The 20,381-nt window shown below is 33.9% G+C and overlaps 1 protein-coding gene across 1 annotated transcript in view; it reads left to right on the top strand.

The window, feature by feature from the left end:
- The window catches only part of LRP1B (LDL receptor related protein 1B), a 1,807,041-nt gene that overhangs the window by 1,038,165 nt on the left and 748,495 nt on the right, over positions 1–20,381 (top strand). Inside the window, exon 11 of the mRNA XM_029933319.1 lies at positions 1,202–1,438. Within this exon, the coding sequence (XP_029789179.1) occupies positions 1,202–1,438 (237 nt within the window). The remainder of the gene's footprint in view (positions 1–1,201; positions 1,439–20,381) is intronic.

Here is a 20,381-nt window from a genome sequence, read left to right on the forward strand (position 1 = left end):
GTTTGGGAAAAAAGGGGGAGGAATAGGTTTAGGGCACATGAATCCCTTCCAGTGTTTTGGAAATACTTTTAAGATCTGTGCAATTTGTTCTATTTTTGTCATAAAATGTAACAAATATTTGTTTATATACATTTAATATTCAATAACACTAACTTCACAATAAAACAAGGGAAAGAAAATATATAAACTGATCGTATAATTTGTTTTGAGAGTGTTGAGTCTATGAGTAATACTCATTTTCTTCTTTTTTCTCCAAATTTTCTATAGTTTATTTTACTTTGCTAAGAATCTCACTTACGGTACTGTCATCCTATGACAACTGAGTCACTTGTGTCTTCAGCTTTATTAACAACACTCAATTGGTTTTTCCTTTTATATAAAAGTATTTTCTTCACATTTGTAGACTATAGAGCCTGGAGTGTATTTATACATGAAAGTCTGAAGGAGTCAATTCACTCTATAGAAAAAGGTGCACTGATTTTGGCATTTTTAACCTGGGGAATTGTCTTTTGTTTAGGGTTTTTGTTTTTGTTTTGTTTTGTTTTGATAAAGGCCTTGGTGTACATCAGAGTTACTGGCAGAAAGCATCAACTTCTAACATTCCCATTAAGACGTAAAGAAAAAAGTGATCCTGTACCTGGCATTTTATTTCATTTCTTAAAAAAATAAATCACTTGTTTAGACATCTATAATATATTCACATACAAGTATGTGGTACTGTGTAATTCTATTTGCTTGCCTCTAACAGCCTTTGATGCAAACTCTGAGGAAGGGTGTTTTAAATATTCTAAAGTTTGTAGCATTGTCAGTCATAATGAATGCTACAGTTTGTATCTACAGAATGTGTTAGATGGATTGTAATGAATTGTAAAATTAAATGTGCCGGATGTTTTAATAAATGTCCATTTCACTGTTACTAGTTATCCAATGATCTGTCATGGTTTTGCTATACAGACAGTTACAGACAAAAGAATAATTAACTAAATATAACCCATTCACGGCAGTAATTTCTGTTTTAATTAAAGTAATGCAATTAGCTGGCCTTCTTGCATCGAGATACATTTGGCATATTTTAGAGTTTAATTTTTGGTATTGAATTTAAAAAAAGCTAATTGTGCCAGTTAATTAAACAGTGGCATTATGCTGTGCAAAGAAGATTAGGCAGCATCAGTTGTTTATGTTTGTAATCTTTCTTCTGCAGGACCGAAGAATGAGTTGTTCCTCTTTTATGGGAAAGGACGCCCAGGAATTGTTAGAGGAATGGACTTGAATACCAAGATAGCTGATGAATACATGATCCCCATAGAGAATCTGGTAAACCCTCGTGCTTTAGATTTCCATGCAGAAACCAATTATATCTACTTTGCTGACACCACCAGTTTCCTAATTGGCCGGCAGAAGATAGATGGCACTGAGCGAGAAACCATCCTGAAAGATGGTAAGTGACAATATGTAATATTAGCATCAGACTGCTCACAGCTAAAGTGCTGTGAAAGAATAAATCCAACATACGTAGAAGTTACTTTAGCCAGGGCCTAAGTTGTTGTTAATTTAAAAATATCTGTTAATTTAATTTTCTTCAGTAACATTATCTCTACATGTTTTCCATGTACTCGTGCATTAAAATCCTCATTATAAAATGGAACTTGGAAATCCCAATACATTTTAAACATCACAGGAATTAAATTAAGCTATTTATGCACTTTCTTGGAAAATGTAGACTTACAGTTACATGTCTATAGTGCTATATGACAGAACATAAGATTTAGCAGGACATTAGAGACTTGTATAATATTTGATATAAGCATATTGGTCATGTCATTCAAAGTGCATTAAAGATATCAATGTCCCCATGGTCAATTGCATTTCTTGCATATTGTTTCTTATAAATCATTAAATCATTAAAATTGAGTTCTCTATAGATGCCCTTGAAATAACTGTATTTCCAGAAAAAGTTTGTTTCTACCTAGTTTTACTTACAGATACTTATAAGCAGTCACATACTTGCAAACATATATGCATACACCTTGTTAAAACATTGTATTTTATAAATTTCATGGCTTAGAAACAACCAACCAAGTAAGTAAATAATATAACTTTGGTATAAGTAGAAAATACCTTTAATAACCAAGCAAACCATGTGGTACCTGGGTGGTTCAGTCACTTAACTGTCTAAGTTCAGGTCATGATCTCACGGTTCCTGAGTTTAAGTCCTGCATTAGGCTTGGGATTTCTCCCTCCCCCTCCCCTGTCTCCCTCTTTCCCTTCCTGCCCCCCTCTCTCTGCCTGTCTCTCTCTCACCCCCTCCATATAAATAAACTATTTTTAAAAAATGATTAAGCAAACCAAATCTTTGAATACTGGTCACCTTAAACATGTTCACTAATTAGTCAGGAAGCATGTTTCCTCACACATACAATCTACTTGCTTCTCAAATATTTTAAAAGTCCTTGATTTAGGAAGCTTTAATGATATACTTATTATTTGAAGAACAATGCACTAGCTATCTTGGGGGACAAAAAAAATTTTAAACAGTGGCCACTGCCTTCAAGGAGCTCATAATCTATCTTTGCAGAGAATGTAAACACATAAAAGCGTAAATGCTTTGCAGCATTTAATTTAATAAGTTCAAGGCTGGCCCAAAGAAATATACGATTAATGGAGAATGTCTGTGTGGCAGGAATCCACAGGGAGGAAGAGATGTCTTTGAATACTCTTAGAGAACTTTCTGTGTAGGGGGTGGTATTTGGGCTAGATCCTAAAGGAAGAATGTTATAAGGGAGGAAAAGATATTTCAGAACCAAGAACTCCATTGAAAAAAGGGGGGAAAAAATCATGTACTCCAGAAAGAGAATGAAATGAACTTAAGTGGATCACTAAAGATTTTAGTCTCAGAGAAGAGGGTCAGAGGAGAGGTGGAAAGTAGAAGGTGATAAAATAGAAGACCTGGAATGTGAGGTGAATGGGCTTAGATGAAATCCTGAATGGCTAAGAGGTAGGAAGTGCTTTTGAGCCAAAGAATAATGTGAATGGAAATATATGTTTTAGAAGAATCAACCGGGAGGTGAAATGCAGAATGAATCAGAAAGGAAGGAGAGAAAATAAACGGAGAGATGGATTAAAATTATTTACAGCATGAATGGTAATGAGTGATGGTCTCTCCTGGCTTTTAGGGGGAACAGGGAAGCATAAGGAGATTATTCATTCAACTCAGGTTCCCTTTAAATCAAACCTTGAATGATAAAATGTATACTTTCCATGAGTGACAAATGAATTGTTAAAATGAAAAATCTCCCTGTTTTTTTTTTTATAGTTTACTGATTAAGGCAAGATAAAGCCACCAGAGCTTTTTAGAGAGGCTAATTAGAGTGAAGATTTTTATCTTAAATTGGACGTAGCAGAGGCTGTCTGCCTACATTTCTTTGTAATGTGATTTCAGATGATAGAGAATTGACAATTTTAGGACAATAGACTTGCACATTCTGTGTAAGTAGATGCATTTGGATTGCTCTGATTTTGACCTAGAAATTTTCAAGCAGGACTGAAATGTAACATAGAAGGGTCTTGGTTTCCTTTCAAAAACTGTCAGTTCCTGTGCTGTGACTGAATGTTCCAGCCAATAATTCTAACTTTGATGACAATATCTTATCAGTGACATTGGTGGGGCTTTGCATTTTACCACAGTAACAGAGATCAGCTCTAATAGCGCTTGACTGCCAGGCACATCTGGACCGTGTTGTTTTGGCAGGGTGAAGGTTATGAGAACATGTTGTAGATTTCACACCTGAAGTAAGTACTTAACGCTTTGATACTGCTATGCAAAGACTGTTTTATAGTTTTTTATTAATATTTTTTCTCATCACTAAAGAGAATAATAATAGACATTATGTATAAGACTAAGATATCAAAACAGAGCTTACTTTTGGCAAATGACAATTCATCATTCTTAGAATCAGAAAAAAATAAATTCTATGTGTATTCACTAATGTAGCCAGACTATCCACCATCCAACATGAAGTCTGCGAGGTAATGCTTGGTTTGACAAATTGTTGTGTAAGCTTGTAGAAATTCTGAATCTGAGATATATTTGTATAGTTTGAAGTACAAGGCTATGAGGATTTTGCTGTTTGTAAATAAAACATTAATATCTTGAACATCTTTCATGTCAGCTCAGATCCTCTCTATAAAGAAAGAAAACCACAGCAGCATTTCAAAAAACTCCCATCTCTATTCATTCTTTGATTTTTTTTCTCTCAGAGGTTTATGGAAAACTTCCTAAATATGTTATATCCTATAGTCTGTATAGTCTTGTGGGCTAAAACAGTAGCTAAATAAAAGATAAAGGAAGGGTACCTGGGTGGCGCGGCTCAGTCAGTTAAGTATCTGACTTTGGCTCAGGTCATGATCTCATAGTTCAGAGGTTCGAGCCCCACATTGGGCTCTGTGCTGACAGCTTAGAGCCTGGACCCTGCTTTGGATTCTGTGTTTCCCTCTCTCTCTGCCTCTCCCCGGCTCATGATCTATCTCTGTCTCTCAAAAATAAATAAATGTTAAAAAATATTTTTAAAAAGGATAAAAAAAAATTGCCCCTTTGAGATGCTTATATCTACCTCTATAAGTGCTGAAAATATCTAAGAAATAAAGACATTAATGATTTAATTAAAAATAGACTTCCATAAAGACAAATCTGTACCAATCTATAAGCTTTTTACTCTCCAGAATTCTTTCCATAATTTTTGTAAAATTCATACTATTTATTTTAATTAATTAATTGATTGATTCATCCAGTCAATAAATATGTAGCAAGTGACTTTGCTGGGCCAGGCACTATTGTAGGTGATGAGAATCCTGTAGTAAACAGGACAAAGCTTCATATTTAATTTGTATCTAAATAGTGGGAGGCAGATAATAAACACATAAATGAACAAGATAATAAGTGCTATAAAGAAAATGAAATAGGATAGTGATAAAAAGTAAAAAGAGCTATCAACGGGAGACAAAATTAGACTAAGTGGTTAGGGAACTTAAATTACGCATTCTTGCCAGGTATAAATGTTATACCATCTAAGAGAACAAGATGGATATTCTTTATAAGATCAAATGCACTTTTATCTTCTTGGGTGTCTTGTCCAAGATCCATTTTTCATTGCAGGATGAATTATAATTCTCAGCAGAAAGGAAAAAAATGTAAAAATTATAGGTTACTATTCAATTTATTCTTGTATGCATTCTGTTAATGCAGTACTTGTTTCTAAACTGTATAAATTAATTCTACTGGGATATGTATATCCATATAGAAGACATGTTAAAACAATCTTTCATATTGTTCCATATCTTTAAAGTACTAAAAAAACACTCAAAGCATTTTTCTTGAGTTTGAATGTTATTAATGCCTGCAGCTATAAGAGAAAAACTGTACTATCAATAGCTTTATAATTAAGCTGGAGATTTGAGGTGACCAACTTTGTGGTAATTTGTTACAATAGCCACGGTAACTAACAGAAAGCCTCTGCTCTTAACCACTTTATGTGTATGTATATATATATATGTGTATACATATATATATTTATATTTGCACACACACATATACGTATGTGTGTATATTTTATGGTGGGTTCTATTTGATTGAGATCTTGAGTAGGCACATGTATGTTTCCACACTTTAGACTCTTTGTTTAACTGAAGGTATTTACAAGAGTCATGAAATTAGAGAATAATGAATAACTTTGGATAGTATTCAACATGCAATCTCTTTTCTGATATTATGAAGAGACGTGTAGCCAGGAGGAAGAAGAAGGAGTCTTTCTGTGCTGAACATATTCTCCAAATGACATGTTTGAAGATAATCTGTTGCTACCAAAGGGTAGTACCTTATTTGTGTGTTGGCTTGTCCCACATCTGAAGGATCTTCAGCTCAATTCTATCCCCGGTATCTCTATATTCCCTCCATGGGTTTTAGCATCCAACAGTTTTTGTTGTTAGTTTGAAATATATGGCATTATCCAGGGCATGAATTATTATTCATTGTAAATCTTAAAACCCTCATTACTCCACCCACATACCTCCACCCATCCCCTAACCATCCCCCCACATATAAATGACCACCAATTTAAGACCCACTTCAGAACTCCAGAAACATTTCCAGACCTCTCCTCCAACTGTTCCTAGGGTGATCTGTTCCCAAATGACACCAATCTTAGTGTAAGATTATCATTTTCTAGAGATCACCATCTGTTCTTGGATGTCAATGAACTTCATTGTATAACTATCTAGGAATTTCTAGTGTGTCCTTAAAGATCCAGTTTTGTGTGTGTGCATGAATATATTTTATTTTTATTTTTATTCTATGTAACCTACAGTGTCATATTAGTTTCAGGGATACAATTGTAGCAATTTACATTCTCATATGTTTCCCAATGCTCATCAAGATAGGTGTACTCTTAATTTTCACCTATTTCACCCATCCTCCTATCTACATCTCCTCTGGTAACCCTCTGTTGTTTTCTGTAGTTAAGAGTCTGTTTCTCCATTTGTCTCTACATTTTCTTTTTTTGTTTGTTTTTTGGTGATTTTTTTTTTTTTGCTTTTTTTTCCTTAAGTGAAATCATATGGTGTTTATCTTTCTCTGACTGGCTTATTTCACTTAGCAGTATACTCTCTAGTTCTAGCCATTTCATTGCAAATGCTAAGATTTCATTGTTTTATGTTCAAATAATGTCCCATTGTGTGTGTGCACACATCCCATCTTCTTTCTCCATTTATCAATGGAAACAGACTGTTTTCATAATTTTTCTATTGTAAGTAATTCTGCAACAAACATAGGGGTACATATATCCCTTCAATTTTTTGTTTTGTATTCTTTGGGTAAATACAAGTAGTGCGATTATCAGATCATAATGTAGTTCTGTTTTTTATTTTTTGAGTAACCTCCATACTGTCTTCCACAGTGGCTGCACCAGTTTGCATTCCAAGCAACAGTGCATGAGTGTTCCTTTTTCCTATATCCTTGGCAATACTTGCTGTATCTTGAGCTTTTCATTTTAACCATTCTGACAAGAATAAGATAATATCTCATTGTGGTTTTGCTGTACATTTCCCTGATGATGAATAATGTTGAACAGCTTTTCCTGTGTCTCTTGGCCATCTGTATCACTTCTTTGAAGAAATGCTTGTTCATGTCTTCTGTCCACTTTTTAATTGGATTATTTACTTTTGGGTGTTGAGCTATATAAACTCTTTAATATTTTGGATACTAACCCCTTCTTGGATATGTCATTTGCAAATATCTTCTCCCATTCAGTAGGGTGCCTTTTAGTTTTGTTTGTTCGTTGTTACCATACTGTTTTGATTACTACTGCATTGTAATAAAGCGTGAAGTCTGGAATTCTGATACCTTCTGTTTTGTTTTTATTTTTCAAGGTTGCTTTGGCTATTAAGGGTCTTTTGTGGTTCCATACTCATTTTAGGATTGTTCATTGTAGCTTTGTAAAAAAAAAAAATGCTGTTGATATTTTCATAGATATTGCATTAAATCTGTGGATTGCTTAGGGTAGTATAAACATTTTAACAATATTTTTTTCTTCTAATCCATGAGTATGGAATATCTTTCTATTTGTTTGTGTCATCTTGAATTTCTTTTATTATGTTTTATGGTTCTCAGAGTATAAGTCTTTCTCCTCTTTGATTAAGTTTATCCCTAGGTATTTTAATTATTTCTGGTGCAATTGTAAATGAGATTGTCTTCTTAATTTCTTTCTTCTGCTTCATTATTAGTGTATAGAAATGCAATGGATTTCTGCACATTTATTTTGTATCCTGTAATCTTACTGAGTTTATTTATAAGTTGTAGTAGTTTTTTTGGTGGAGTCTTTAGGGTTTCCTATATATAGTATCATGCCATCTGCAAAAAGTAAGTTTTACTTTTTCTTATCAACTTGGTTGCCTTTTATTTTGTTGTCTGATTTCTGTGACTAGGACTTCAGTACTATGTTCAATAAAGAAGTGAGAGTGAATATCTATGTCTTGTTCCTGACCTAAGGGAAAAGCCCACCATTTGTTTTTGAATGTCAATGAGCCTCAGCATTGTATATATAACTCTCTAGGAATTTCTAATGTGTCTAATGACCTAGTTTTACAATGATGAAACTAACATATTGAGATATCACTAATGAATTATGTTAGAAAGTGACCATGAAGTTTAAGGAGTGAGTAGGCCTTGCAAAACATTTTAAAATTAAGAACAACCTTTTACTCTCTGCTGTTAGATTACAGGTACATGTTGGCCTTATTTTTCTGAAATTAACTCTGAACTTTCTCATAACGCAAAGCTATAAGATTCTGAGAGGTGTAGATTCTGACTATTAAAGAAAAAATAGATACATTTGTCAGTCATAGGACATTTCCTAATGAAAACTGTTAAGAAGAGATTTGTGAACATTTGCAACTCTTGAGATTCTAATGGATATTGTTGCACTGAGTAGCAAGGTTATAGCCTGTTTGCATATAGTAACTCCCGTTGACTGACAATAAGATTTTTTTCCAGACTTCACTGGAGATTTGAGTCCCAAATATGGGCTAAGTTTCATAGTTAATATGCAAATATATGTTTCTCACATTTCTTATGTTTCTCATTAAGTATGTTACAGATTTTTCTATAAGTAAATATATATGTCTTGTCTGAAAAGTTGACATGAATAGGAGAAGCTTGAAATCTGGATTCCATAGTATGTTGTCATTAAAAAAATGGAATTGGACATGTGGCTAGTGAATTTTGGGAAACATAAAGATATTTTCCCCTTATTTATTTCCACCCAACATAGGCATTATACTCAGGCATAAGTGTGGACAGATGTGTGCTGCTTGACCACAAATGCATGGCTATAGTATACTACAAATACATGTATACACACATTAGCTGAGATAGCTCCAGAAACTTATTTAAAGAAGTCTCTTATCTTGTAAATGCTAAATTTCTGGTAAGGTCAAAAGAGAGAATGTGAAAACACTTGGTAATATCCAAAGTATATTAGAGTATTATTACAAATGTAGCCATTGTATCAATAGATATTCTGATCAGTATAATTTTTACACATTTTAAATAAATTTCCTTCTTTCAATATAAATTCAAATAAAAGAAATACATTCTTTCCAATTGCTTAATTATTCTTAGCATTATGTGATTTTTATTAAGAAATCACTTGGAAATTCTTTATTAACCTAGGGCTACTATTGTGAACATTGACTATAATTGTACTGTTGCTTAGGTTAATACAGATTTCTGAGTAAAAGACAAGTTTGATAAATCATTCTTGGCTGACATGACTAGGAAATGCTAGCTCAAATTGCAGAACCAGTTAATTTCTGTGATGCAAGCTGAACAAGTTCCAATGACACTCGCCATTTTAAAAGGATTTTAGGGGAATGGTAATAGCCAATGTCTGTGTAACAAATACATAAAAAATGTAGCTCTAACTTATCTAAAGCATAACTCTATTTTTGTCTCTCATTTGCTCTTGAAAATTTATTTTGTAGGGTAAACTGTTACTGGCAAAACTTGACAGCTAAACCTGATCAAATCTCAATCCTTTCTGCTCACAACTAGGCAACTGACACACTTCTCAGTCATTTTAAACCAGAAATACAGCCTTAACTTGGTAATTAGAATGCCCAATCCAATCCACTCTATGTACCTGTATATCATAATTCTAAATTCAATATTCCATCAAATCTTCCCTGCTTATCAATTGTGTTGTCTTCTGACTAGAAGCCTGGAAAAGAAAAGGAGGACATATTTGGTTCCTTGTCTTTCTCTGCCCTGCATTTATTTTCCCTGCTACCCATCCCAATTTGCTAGTCAATTATCAGTGGTGACTCACTGCTCAGCATTGGTGGGGAAGAGAGGGAAATGAGTGATAAGGAGATAGCAGGGGTCTTACTTGAATTAGTCTCTTTGAAAACTGACCTCTCTATGAACATGACAAATCTTTAAATTTTACTCTCTTCAGATGTTAGATGTGTGTCTGTGTGTGTGCATGTGCCTGTGCAAGATTTGGGGGAATTTTTGGTTAGATATCTCTAATTTCATTTCCCTTGGCCAAAGTATATGACTGGACAGAAGACCTTCCTATGCCAGCATTCTTGCCTGTGTGGTCTACACAATAATTTGCAAACCTTCTGTCCCAGTAAACTCTGAGAGTACAGATATAGTGCAAATCAATCACCATTATTCTGCCTCTGGAGTTCTTCTTAGCTTTTTCAAATATGAGACATTTTTAGGCATGACTTATGTGCATTTGGGAAAACCAGCTATTGAGAATTCAATTCAAAGATCTCTCAAGGGTGCTTGGGTGGCTCAGTTGGTTGAGTGTGTGACTCTTGATTTCGATTCAGGTCATGATCTCATAGTTCATGAAATCAAGCCCCGAATTGACTCTGCACTGTTGTGGAGCTTGCTTGATATTCTCTCTCTCCCTCTGTCTCTCTTTCTCTCTCTCTCTGCCTGTCCCCTGCTCATATTCATTCATTCATTCATTCATTCATTCATTCATTCATTCATTCATTCTTTCTCTCTCTCTCTCTCTCTCTCAATAATAAATAAGTAAATGCACATTAAAAAGAAGTCCCATGGAAACCTCATCACTAGAGTGGAGATGAAAGGCATTCCTTCTATCTCTTTTTCCTATCACATTGGGAGATTGAAGAGCAGGGACAAGAGACTCCTAGAATGGCAACATCTCCAAAGTTCTCTTCTCTTTACATAAGTTTCCCTTTATACCATTGATCCTGTTGAGGCATCCAAGAGTTGTGGAAACAATTCTGATCTAGTTAATTGTAAAATATGAAAACTATTTTTTCTCACACTCATTTTGATTTTTTTCATCATTCTGGCTCATAATCTAAGCTTTAATTTTAACATCCTATTACGAATGTCACAGTAAGTTACTTTGCTCCTATTTCTGCAACCAAATTGCCAATGTTCTAATAGTCATTAGGCAGTTGTCCAAATGACACCAAAAACAACAGTATGACTATTTTGAAAATTCATTTAAACATACAGGTGGTAACAAATAATATTTTCACTCACCTTTGTGCTTCTACTTCTTTTTTTCCATTATCTGTTTTTAATATCACTTGTGTTCTTAATTTTTATTTTAAACACTTTAAGAGCTTTGCAAGGCTTAGAACTGAATCTTTTGAAATTAAAAATAAAGTATTTACAGGTAAGAATAAAAGCCTACCCTACAGCTCTCAAGAGATTCCAAGACAGCACTATCCCTAGCCATGAGGTACAAGAGCACATTTTTACCTGTCATTATTTTACTCCAATTGTAATAACTCAAATGTCACTTTTGCCTATCGTTTATATTTTTAAGTGTAAGGAGTACTATGTGTGGCATGTTTTCTAAAATTTTATATTTCTGGCAATTGAACATCATCTCAGTTAATTTTCTATCCAAATTTTCCAGAATCACAACATACATAAAAATTAAAATTATTTCCAGTCCCAAACAAGCACTGGCTCTCAAGATGAATGAAAAAATTGCTTATTTGTTGTGCATTACAAGTCATAGAACTATTGCTATTAACTAATTTTCATTGTATATACTATTTTACCTTATGCCCAAGAGATAATTACATCACTTTTGGATACCACAGTCATGATTTTTATTTGTTTATTTATTTACTTGGTTGTTGTTTTGTTTTGTTTTTATATAAATCCAGAATTATGGGCTCAAGCAGATTTACTGTCCCCTTCCAGGGGCAAACAGCTTTGTTTCTCCTCTTCCCTCAGCATCAGTGTATCTTTGCTTTGGACCAGTGGCAGTAGAGTTTCTTCTCTTTCTCCAAGACTACTGTTGCTTGTTGTGAGTAGCAAACTTATGGTAGGATCACGGGTATTTCCTATTCCTCCTTCAGAGTCCCATGGCTCTGGCTTCTACTCCTCCCTCAAGGGAGCTAACCTTTGTAACTCACTTTACCTTTGAGGAAGAATTGGTTTTCTGCCCATTTTCTGGTGTAGGTGACTTTTGCTTCTATACATCCCTCACAGTCAGTGGATCTTTGTCCTGCTTCTAGGACTGGGAAAGTATCCCTCCCCATTCCCAGTGTTTTAATGAGTTTCTTTTGCATGAGAGAAAAATCTAGGGGATAGGGTGGGTTTCATATCTGTGAGACACTCAAGGATTTCTTTCAGGTTTCCTGCTCTGCCTTCAATATTTCTCAGGAATTTGGTGAAATTTCTTGTGCCAGTTTGTACCAGGGATTCTAAATTTTCACATTAAATCAAACTTAGATTTAATAATTCTTACCATTTGGGTTTTCTTAAAAATCTTTCTCTATGGCAGTTTATTTTTCCTCCTATGCTCTGCTACGGAACAATATTTCATTGGTCTCATTTTTTCCTGGAAGAGGCCTGTCACTCTTTGGATTTTTCATCTTGTTGCTTTGGGATCTCAGCCTTTATTTGGAATCAAGGAAAGTTATGATCTTGTAGATTATTGGTCTTTCAGTTATTGTTCTGTGTTTCAATATTCTTTTGCAGCTTTCTTCATCCGAAACAAAGCCCAACTCTGTGTCTATAATTCACGAATGCAAATGGGAATTTTAAGAACAAGATTGAAATATTTTTAAAAACTGCTTTGTCTTTTTTTACCTTAGCATTAGAAGCAATTCTTAAAGATGCTGAGTACTACTTATGAATACATGTGAATCCCTTGTGATACTTTTAAACATCCACAGTTTGCACATAAAAAAATTGATGCAAAAAGATTTGTATTTTCTACTTTGAGTAAGCTCTTTTTGTATTTCTTTTTAACCAAAAAATGAAATGTAGTAGTAGTAGTAGTAGTAATAGTGATAGGAATTTTCACTTTGCAAAAAGAAAAAAATTACCGTAAAACATTATGTTATCAGGAAAAAATATATTTTGGGGTCTCTGGGTGGCTCTGTCAGCTAAACAACGAACTCTTCATTTTGGCTAAAGTCATGATCTCATGGTTGAAGGATCAAGCCCCACATCAGGCTCAATTTGGGATTCTCTCTTTCCCTCTCTCTCTCTCTGCCCTTCTCCCACATTCATGTGTATATGCATGCTCTCTCTCTCTCAAAATAAATACACTTTAAACAATCTGTTATTATTTTAAAAAGTGTTACAGGATGATATATTCAAAGGCTATCTGAAAATCTGATTCTTATTTATCGCCAAGAATTCCATTCGTCTATCTACATAAAATGTGATTTAATTACCAAAGTTCTTCCAGATAGCAGGCGAGGTGTTCATCTAGAATTATGATTATCATTCGCAGAGAATTTGCATTCTAATTGAATGCACCCGCAAGACTACAAATGAGTGAAAGGACAAAATATAAGACCAAGCAGGCAATTAAGCCAGACATTACCCTCTATATTCATAAAAATCAATAGAAAATAGTAACAAAATAAGTTGGTAACAGCACTGAAAAATTGAAAAGTGTTCATGAGTGATTAGAAATAATGAGAAATTTCTAGCCAGAATGCAGATTGCACCATATTGACCAAAAAGTAAGAAATCATAGCCTAAAACATCACAAGTATAAGCTTCAAATATAAGAGCTTAAAAGGAGAACCCTATGGTCTTAAAAACTAAAAGAAATGAAAAAAGGCCTTACAGCAATTTTTAAAGCAATTTGGTAATTTAAGTGAATTAAAAACAGTGGTTCTAATTCAATCCATCCCCTCAGCGTTAATTATACCCCTAAAAAGCACACATGAAGAAGGGTTTGGGATGTGTCTATTCATTTATGAGACAAAGAAAGATAAAGTTAGAGGTCTACCTTCAAAGCATACAAAAATAAAGCCTTAACAGTACAAAAAATTTTTAATTTAAGAAAAAAATTTTTTATGGTATTGAGACATGGAACATGTTTTTAATACACAAAACTCAGAAACTATTACTTAAACATACATACATAAATATATGTGTAATATTTAAATATATTAATTTATTTCTTAATTTATTAAATTAATTTAATATACAAGGTTATGTATATATGCTTTGTAAAAATATTTTATTTTTTATGACAAGGGACATCATAAGCAAAACAGAAAATAAAGTAGGCAAGAGTCTTTACAGCATATATAACAGAAAAGTGATTATTTTACAGAATAAAGACAATGTCAGAAAATAGTATTTGTCAAGGTAATTCACAAAAGAATATAAATTTCCTAATTAGGCGCATAGATGTTCAGCATTATACTAATCATGAAAATCTAAATTAGCACAATAAAATATGACTTTTCCACTTGTATCAGATTATAAAGTAAAAGACTGATAATAGGTGATATTAGTGACAAAATAAAATAAAATATTTTCTTTTAATGAGTGGGGAAAATGTAATTTGTTGCAGTGGTTTGAAGCATTATTTGGTAATATCTATTAAACTAAATTACATATATCCCAAACAATGCCACTATCAATTATCTATCCAATTAATGTGTACACATGTTTAAAAAGCCACATTACTTGTAATAACAAAAATTGGACATAATAAATGTCCATCAAAAGAGGTATGATGTATTTTTGCTTTGAATGATACTGGCAGTTAAAATGCATGATGTTGAGCTACATACTTACATGAACAAACTAAGATAAACTGACAACTAAACAAAGTGAGTTGAAAATATTTTCTTTGCAGGCAGAATGATCCTATTTATGTTGGTATATTAATTTTTTAAGAAAGATGAGAAAACTTTATAGTGATTATCTTTAGGGAGGACCATGTGAATTATTTTACTCACATCTGACTTTTTTTTTAAAGTATGTACAACATGAAATGCATTGATATCTTCCCTTTTTGGCAAAATAATTTAATGTTTAAAAATAAATGTTACATGGGGTTCCTGGGTGCAGGGAGCTCAGTTGATTAAGATTCGGACTCTTGATTTCAGCTCAGGTCATGATCTCAAGGTTCATGGGTTCTAGCCCTATGTTGGGCTTTGTGCTGACAGTGTGGAATCTACTTGGAATTCATTCTCTCTCTCTCCCCTCTCCCCTCTCCCCTCTCTTCTCCTCCAGTCTCCCCTCTCCTCCCCTCTCTTCTCCTCCCCTCTGCCCTCTTCCCTCTCCCCTCTGCCCGCTCCTCTCTCCTCTCTCCCCTCCCCTCCCCTCCCCTCTCAGCCCCTTCCTAGCTCATGCTGTTTCTGTCTCTCTCAAAATAAATACATAAACTCAGAAATTTTAAAACTCTGTTTTGAATCTGTCTCACTGCTTGAGACATCTTTAAGTGTCCACTATTTCCATAAAACCAGGGGCAGTTTCTTCTTGTGCAAAAAAGCAAAGCACATTCTTGCTGCTTGGCAGAGAGGAGTTTTCATACCCACTGTCTCCTTTCCACCTGACTTTCTCAGCATGGGACAGAGAGTGCTCCAGTGTGGTCAGACTGCTTTCCTTCAGTGGGGTCCCCACACCTCAACTAGGTCTCTTCTGGCACCAGACCAACATTTTCTATTTTAAAAGAAAGCAACTATTACAAAATAAAGAAATGCAGTTATGGGTGCATGTGTTTAAAAAAAGTGAAGAGTTTTCAATACACCTAGTGAAACTATAATTACTTTTGTTCACATTAATATAAATTGGTTTCTTTAAACATGGAGAAAAACAAATAAAAACAGCCTTAAATGTCCATCTTACCTCTTAGATGGATGTTTGTTGTTATAGCTTAGTTTGTTCTTTGCCTACTGAGCCCTTCCCCTAAATCTCATACTATTAAATTTCTTTCTTTTCTATCACATGACGGATTTTTTTCTAACCAAAGTTGTGTCTTATTGTTACCTAGTTGTGCTACAGTCTTTCCTTCTTACACCTCCATAATCATCCACCTACTTTTTGTTATGACTTAATCAGGTGTTTAAAATGTAGCTTCAGAACTCATTTATTAACCTACTTTGGCAAGTCCTATATAATATTTCACATGGAGACTACTTCAAGGATTATACAGTTAAAATGAAGCAGAATGAAATTTTGTCTCATAATTACCTTTAAAAAAGTTTAAAGGTAGAATGCTGAATCAAACATTTAAAATAGTAAGTAGAGAATTAAAATGATCAAAATTCCCAATCTTGGATAGCAAAGTAGTTGTCTTCAATTCTTAAATTTGATAAAGATTTTATGATATTTATTACTGTGTAGGATATATATATATATATATATATATACACCATTATATATAGCTCTTCCAAGTTAATAATGACTATTTTGATAAAATTCATAGTTTAGTACTTAAAGTAATATTTTAAACCAATTTAAATGTGCTCTGATTGGGGAAATACTTATTGTTACACAATAATAACATTTCTTAAACTCCTAATATGTACCAGACATTTCATTATAAATTATTCTGAATCTTTAAACTTACCTTTGAAAGTAGGAGATTTTGTGAGTTTTTTGCATGAATTAGGAAGCTATATCTTAGGAGTTGAGGAATATTCTCTTATAACTCAATTGTTACATAATGTGTTACAGTTTGAACCTGTTTGTCTGATCACAGAACTCCCAACTGCCTTACTTATTCTAATATGCCATAATACCTCCTTTCACTATGCTGTTCTTAAATTTGTTTACTTTGGAGATATAACCAACAGTTAAAGAAATTTGGAACTGAACATGTCCTTAAGTATCATGATAACACACTGTAGACATGAAATGAGCAGATTCAGGAGTAGAGTCAAAGTGTCTGAGTTTGAAATCTATTCCATACCTTATTAGCTGTATTTATCTTGGACAAATTATGCAATCCCTCCAGAGTTTTGTCAATTACATATGTAAGGTGGGAATAATACTTGCTCTCATTTGCTCTGAGAATCAGGAGCCATCATGTTTGTAAGGTACTTAGTACATGGTAGGTATAATATATAGGATTCTCTAATTTTACTTAGGAAGCCAATTGGATTCAGAAAGGATCTGTCATTTACCCAATGTCTAATGGATAGTTACCAACAGAATTTTGAGTCCCAATTTATATTCATATAATCTTTCCACTATGTATGGTGGACCATCCTTTGTAAAATACGTAAGTTCTGGGGCACCTGGGTGGCTCAGTTGTTTAAGTGACAGACGCTTAACTTCAACTTAGGTCATGATAGCAGGTCGTGAGATGAGCTCTGCACAGGGGTTTAGTGCTAGGGGTGGGGCCTGCTGAAGTCCTCTCTTTACCCTTCCCCAGCATGTACACCTCCACACTCCCTCAAAAAGAAAATTAAGTAGGTTCTGTAATAATTATGTTCTGAAAGAACTGTGAAGTTCAGATCAACTTCAGCATATAAATATGTGAAGAAAAAAATCATTTTTCCTTGTAGATATTTCACCTTTCTGCCAGGAATTCTACGAACTATAAAACAGATGAGATTAAAAAAAAAAGTCCTATTGCAAAACTGTATGTTCTTCAGAAAATATCATCGGTGATCCAGAAAGATGCGTTTGTCACATAATTATTTCAAACTATAAGCAAATTAGTTATAGGAAGGCAAATCCGTTTCCTATAAAACAGCCCTTTAAAATGTTCTTGGAATATTCGAACATTTACTATAACATTGATAATAAATTTTCTATTCAATTTCAGGGATTCTCCCCTTACCTTTTGCTGTTTTAACCTTTATTTATCTTTGAGAGAGAGAGAGAGAGAGAGAGGGAGGGAGGGAGGGAGGGAGAGAAAGGGAGAGAGAGAGAGACCGTGCACACTTGAGTGGGGAAGGGCAGGGGTGGGTACAGAGAATCCTGAGCAGGCTTCACGGTATCAGCACAGAGCATGACATGTGGCTCGAACTCATGAACCAAACATTTTATCATGACCTGAGCAGAAGCCAAGAGTTAACTTTTAACTGAGACATCCAGGCACACCACACCCCTTACTGTTTGAATTAAGAGGTGCTGCTCTGTAGTAACAGAGTACGAATTATGCTTTATTTAATATAATTTACCTATCCTTAGGATACTGATATTCCAAATTTCCTAACACATACAACATTAGGGTGACAAGGAAGGAAAATATTTTTATTGACATTTTACATTGAATAATACTTTTCACGTAGTAAAAATTTTCATCATCTAGCTTGTTTATTTAAATTAAAACTTTCCAAAATTTTCTTTTGATGCCTCTGAGAGTAGTGATGGCATATGTTAAACAGTGGGGTGTTTGACGTTTTGACAATCAGTGATTAAGTGATATGTCTTCATGTGAAAATCTGGGTGGATGTGTGTGAGATTTTTTTCTCTGATTCATTTGATTCATAGGTGGTATTTATAAAAAAATGTTTTCTATAACCCAAATATGAGTATTTTTAAGAATCTAGTAGTTGAACTAAGAATTTGATATTTTCTCCAGGTGTTTGGCACTGTATGAAAACATTGGGATGATATTACATTGGAACAATAGAGAAGTACTCTCAGTAGAATTCTAGAGTGAATAGTCTAGCCACACATCTTCAATTCTGTTTTTCTTTCCTTTACCGAGATATATAGTACTTACATTCATTCATTATTGTTTTTCATTGTACACATATTTACTACACCTTTATTACTGATGTTTCCTAGGGGTTTTAAACACAAATTATGTTCCCACCTGCCCTAATATTCCACAGATACAAATGGAAAAGTTGGCATGTCCATATTTCAGTAAATTTAACAGGACAGGAGGTGGTAAGTGTCAGGAATGAGATGCAGATATAGTGCAAAGTGAGTTCAGAGGACAGATGAGTTTAACAGGGAGAATGAGAAAACACTTGTGTAGCAAAAAGAATATTCTTTTGGCCTTGCAAGAGGGGAAGGAGTTAGAAATTAGAAAGATGAAAAAGAGAGGAGATGCAAAATAAATTGGCAAAAAGATGGGAAAGTAAAATATGTATATGGGAGTAGGGAAATGGCCTAATGTTGCTAATGATTATTAAAGCCTGTTGTTCATAGGGACCTTATGTGTTATTTTATTTGATCTTCTCAATAACCCAATAAAAGGGAGTCATATAAATTCTTATAAAGGCTAAAATGAAAGGTAGCTGGAAAGTAAAGATGCCTCTTTTTTTCTCTGGCATCAAAGCCCATTTCCCCCCAAAATAGCACATCAGTTAGCTAAAAGGAGTATAATCTAGCCCAGAGGCTTGGATCACAGGGCTTATAATGGAGGTTAGTGGCAGATAATTATGGAAGGTTTTATATATCATTGAAAGGAAAATTGGAATTATTCCTGAGGTGATGGTTAGCCATTCGTTTAAATATTCACCGAGGCAGCCATTATTTCTTGAGATCATGTTTTAGATTGGTGATGCTCTGAGTCCTGGGGAAGCACCAGTGACCAAGACAATGTCTTGGAAACAATATATTGGAAAGTATCTTGAAAACAAAGGTTTCATATATAACTAAAAGAAGGAAAAAAATAACCATAAGCTCTTCTAAATATTTTATTGTTGAGCAGAAGTTATATTTATTTCCTACATTTGCAATGGCAAATGAACATATGGTATCTCTTTATCCCAGACCACATTTTTACTAGACTTACAAAATAGACTAAGAAACTATGTTCCATGCTTTTTCCTGCCCCCTTTCCTCCAAAAAGAAAAAAAGAAACAGGAATGATAACTACCTCATACCTTCCTTAAATAGCTACCAATTCTTTTCTCTATATCCATTAACTTTTATTTTTTCTTCAGAATTCCTATACAAATAGCAAGAATCAGAGTTTTCATCAAAATATGCATCTCAGCCCTCAGTTTTTAGATACAAAACAATTAATTAGCTGTCATCTAGTGTATTGTGCAATATTTAGATAACTTGCATGAATATATTGCCATATTAGCATGTGTAATGTGTGGGGACAGTCTGATAGCTATATGAAATATTTTAATGCACATCTGTTTTCCTCTTTGATTCATACACATCTGCATCCTAAGGATCTCAGTGTGTTCCTGGAGCGAGAATTAGCACTTTTATCTCTGTTACCAAAATGAGTTTTCATAAACCTTTATTGTACATCAAAGAAGAATGTGCATATTTTGAGTCAGAAATGGCTACCTTGATGTTTCAGCTATTAGGGTGTTTGTAATCTATCCCAGAAAGAGCAATTTAAAATTGTAAAACATAGCTATTATTTCAAGTTTAAAAAGTACTCTTTTTAGAGATGAAAAAGATATCTAGAGATCTACGCAGGAAATACAGCATTCTGAGACAAACACTTGCAAATATTGGCACAATGATTAGCCATGAAACATTTAGCACTTCTCTTTTTAAGGTATTTTTTATATATGGAGTTTCAATGAAATGTAAGCCCATCTGAGACTACATATTTGAAAGAAGTATAGCAGTTTGTATTTACTACAAACTAGTCATACAGCTGTACTCTACTAGGTATAGATACCTA

This window comes from Suricata suricatta, chromosome 3 (genome assembly GCF_006229205.1).
Source record: "Suricata suricatta isolate VVHF042 chromosome 3, meerkat_22Aug2017_6uvM2_HiC, whole genome shotgun sequence".
Classification (NCBI taxonomy): domain Eukaryota; kingdom Metazoa; phylum Chordata; class Mammalia; order Carnivora; family Herpestidae; genus Suricata; species Suricata suricatta.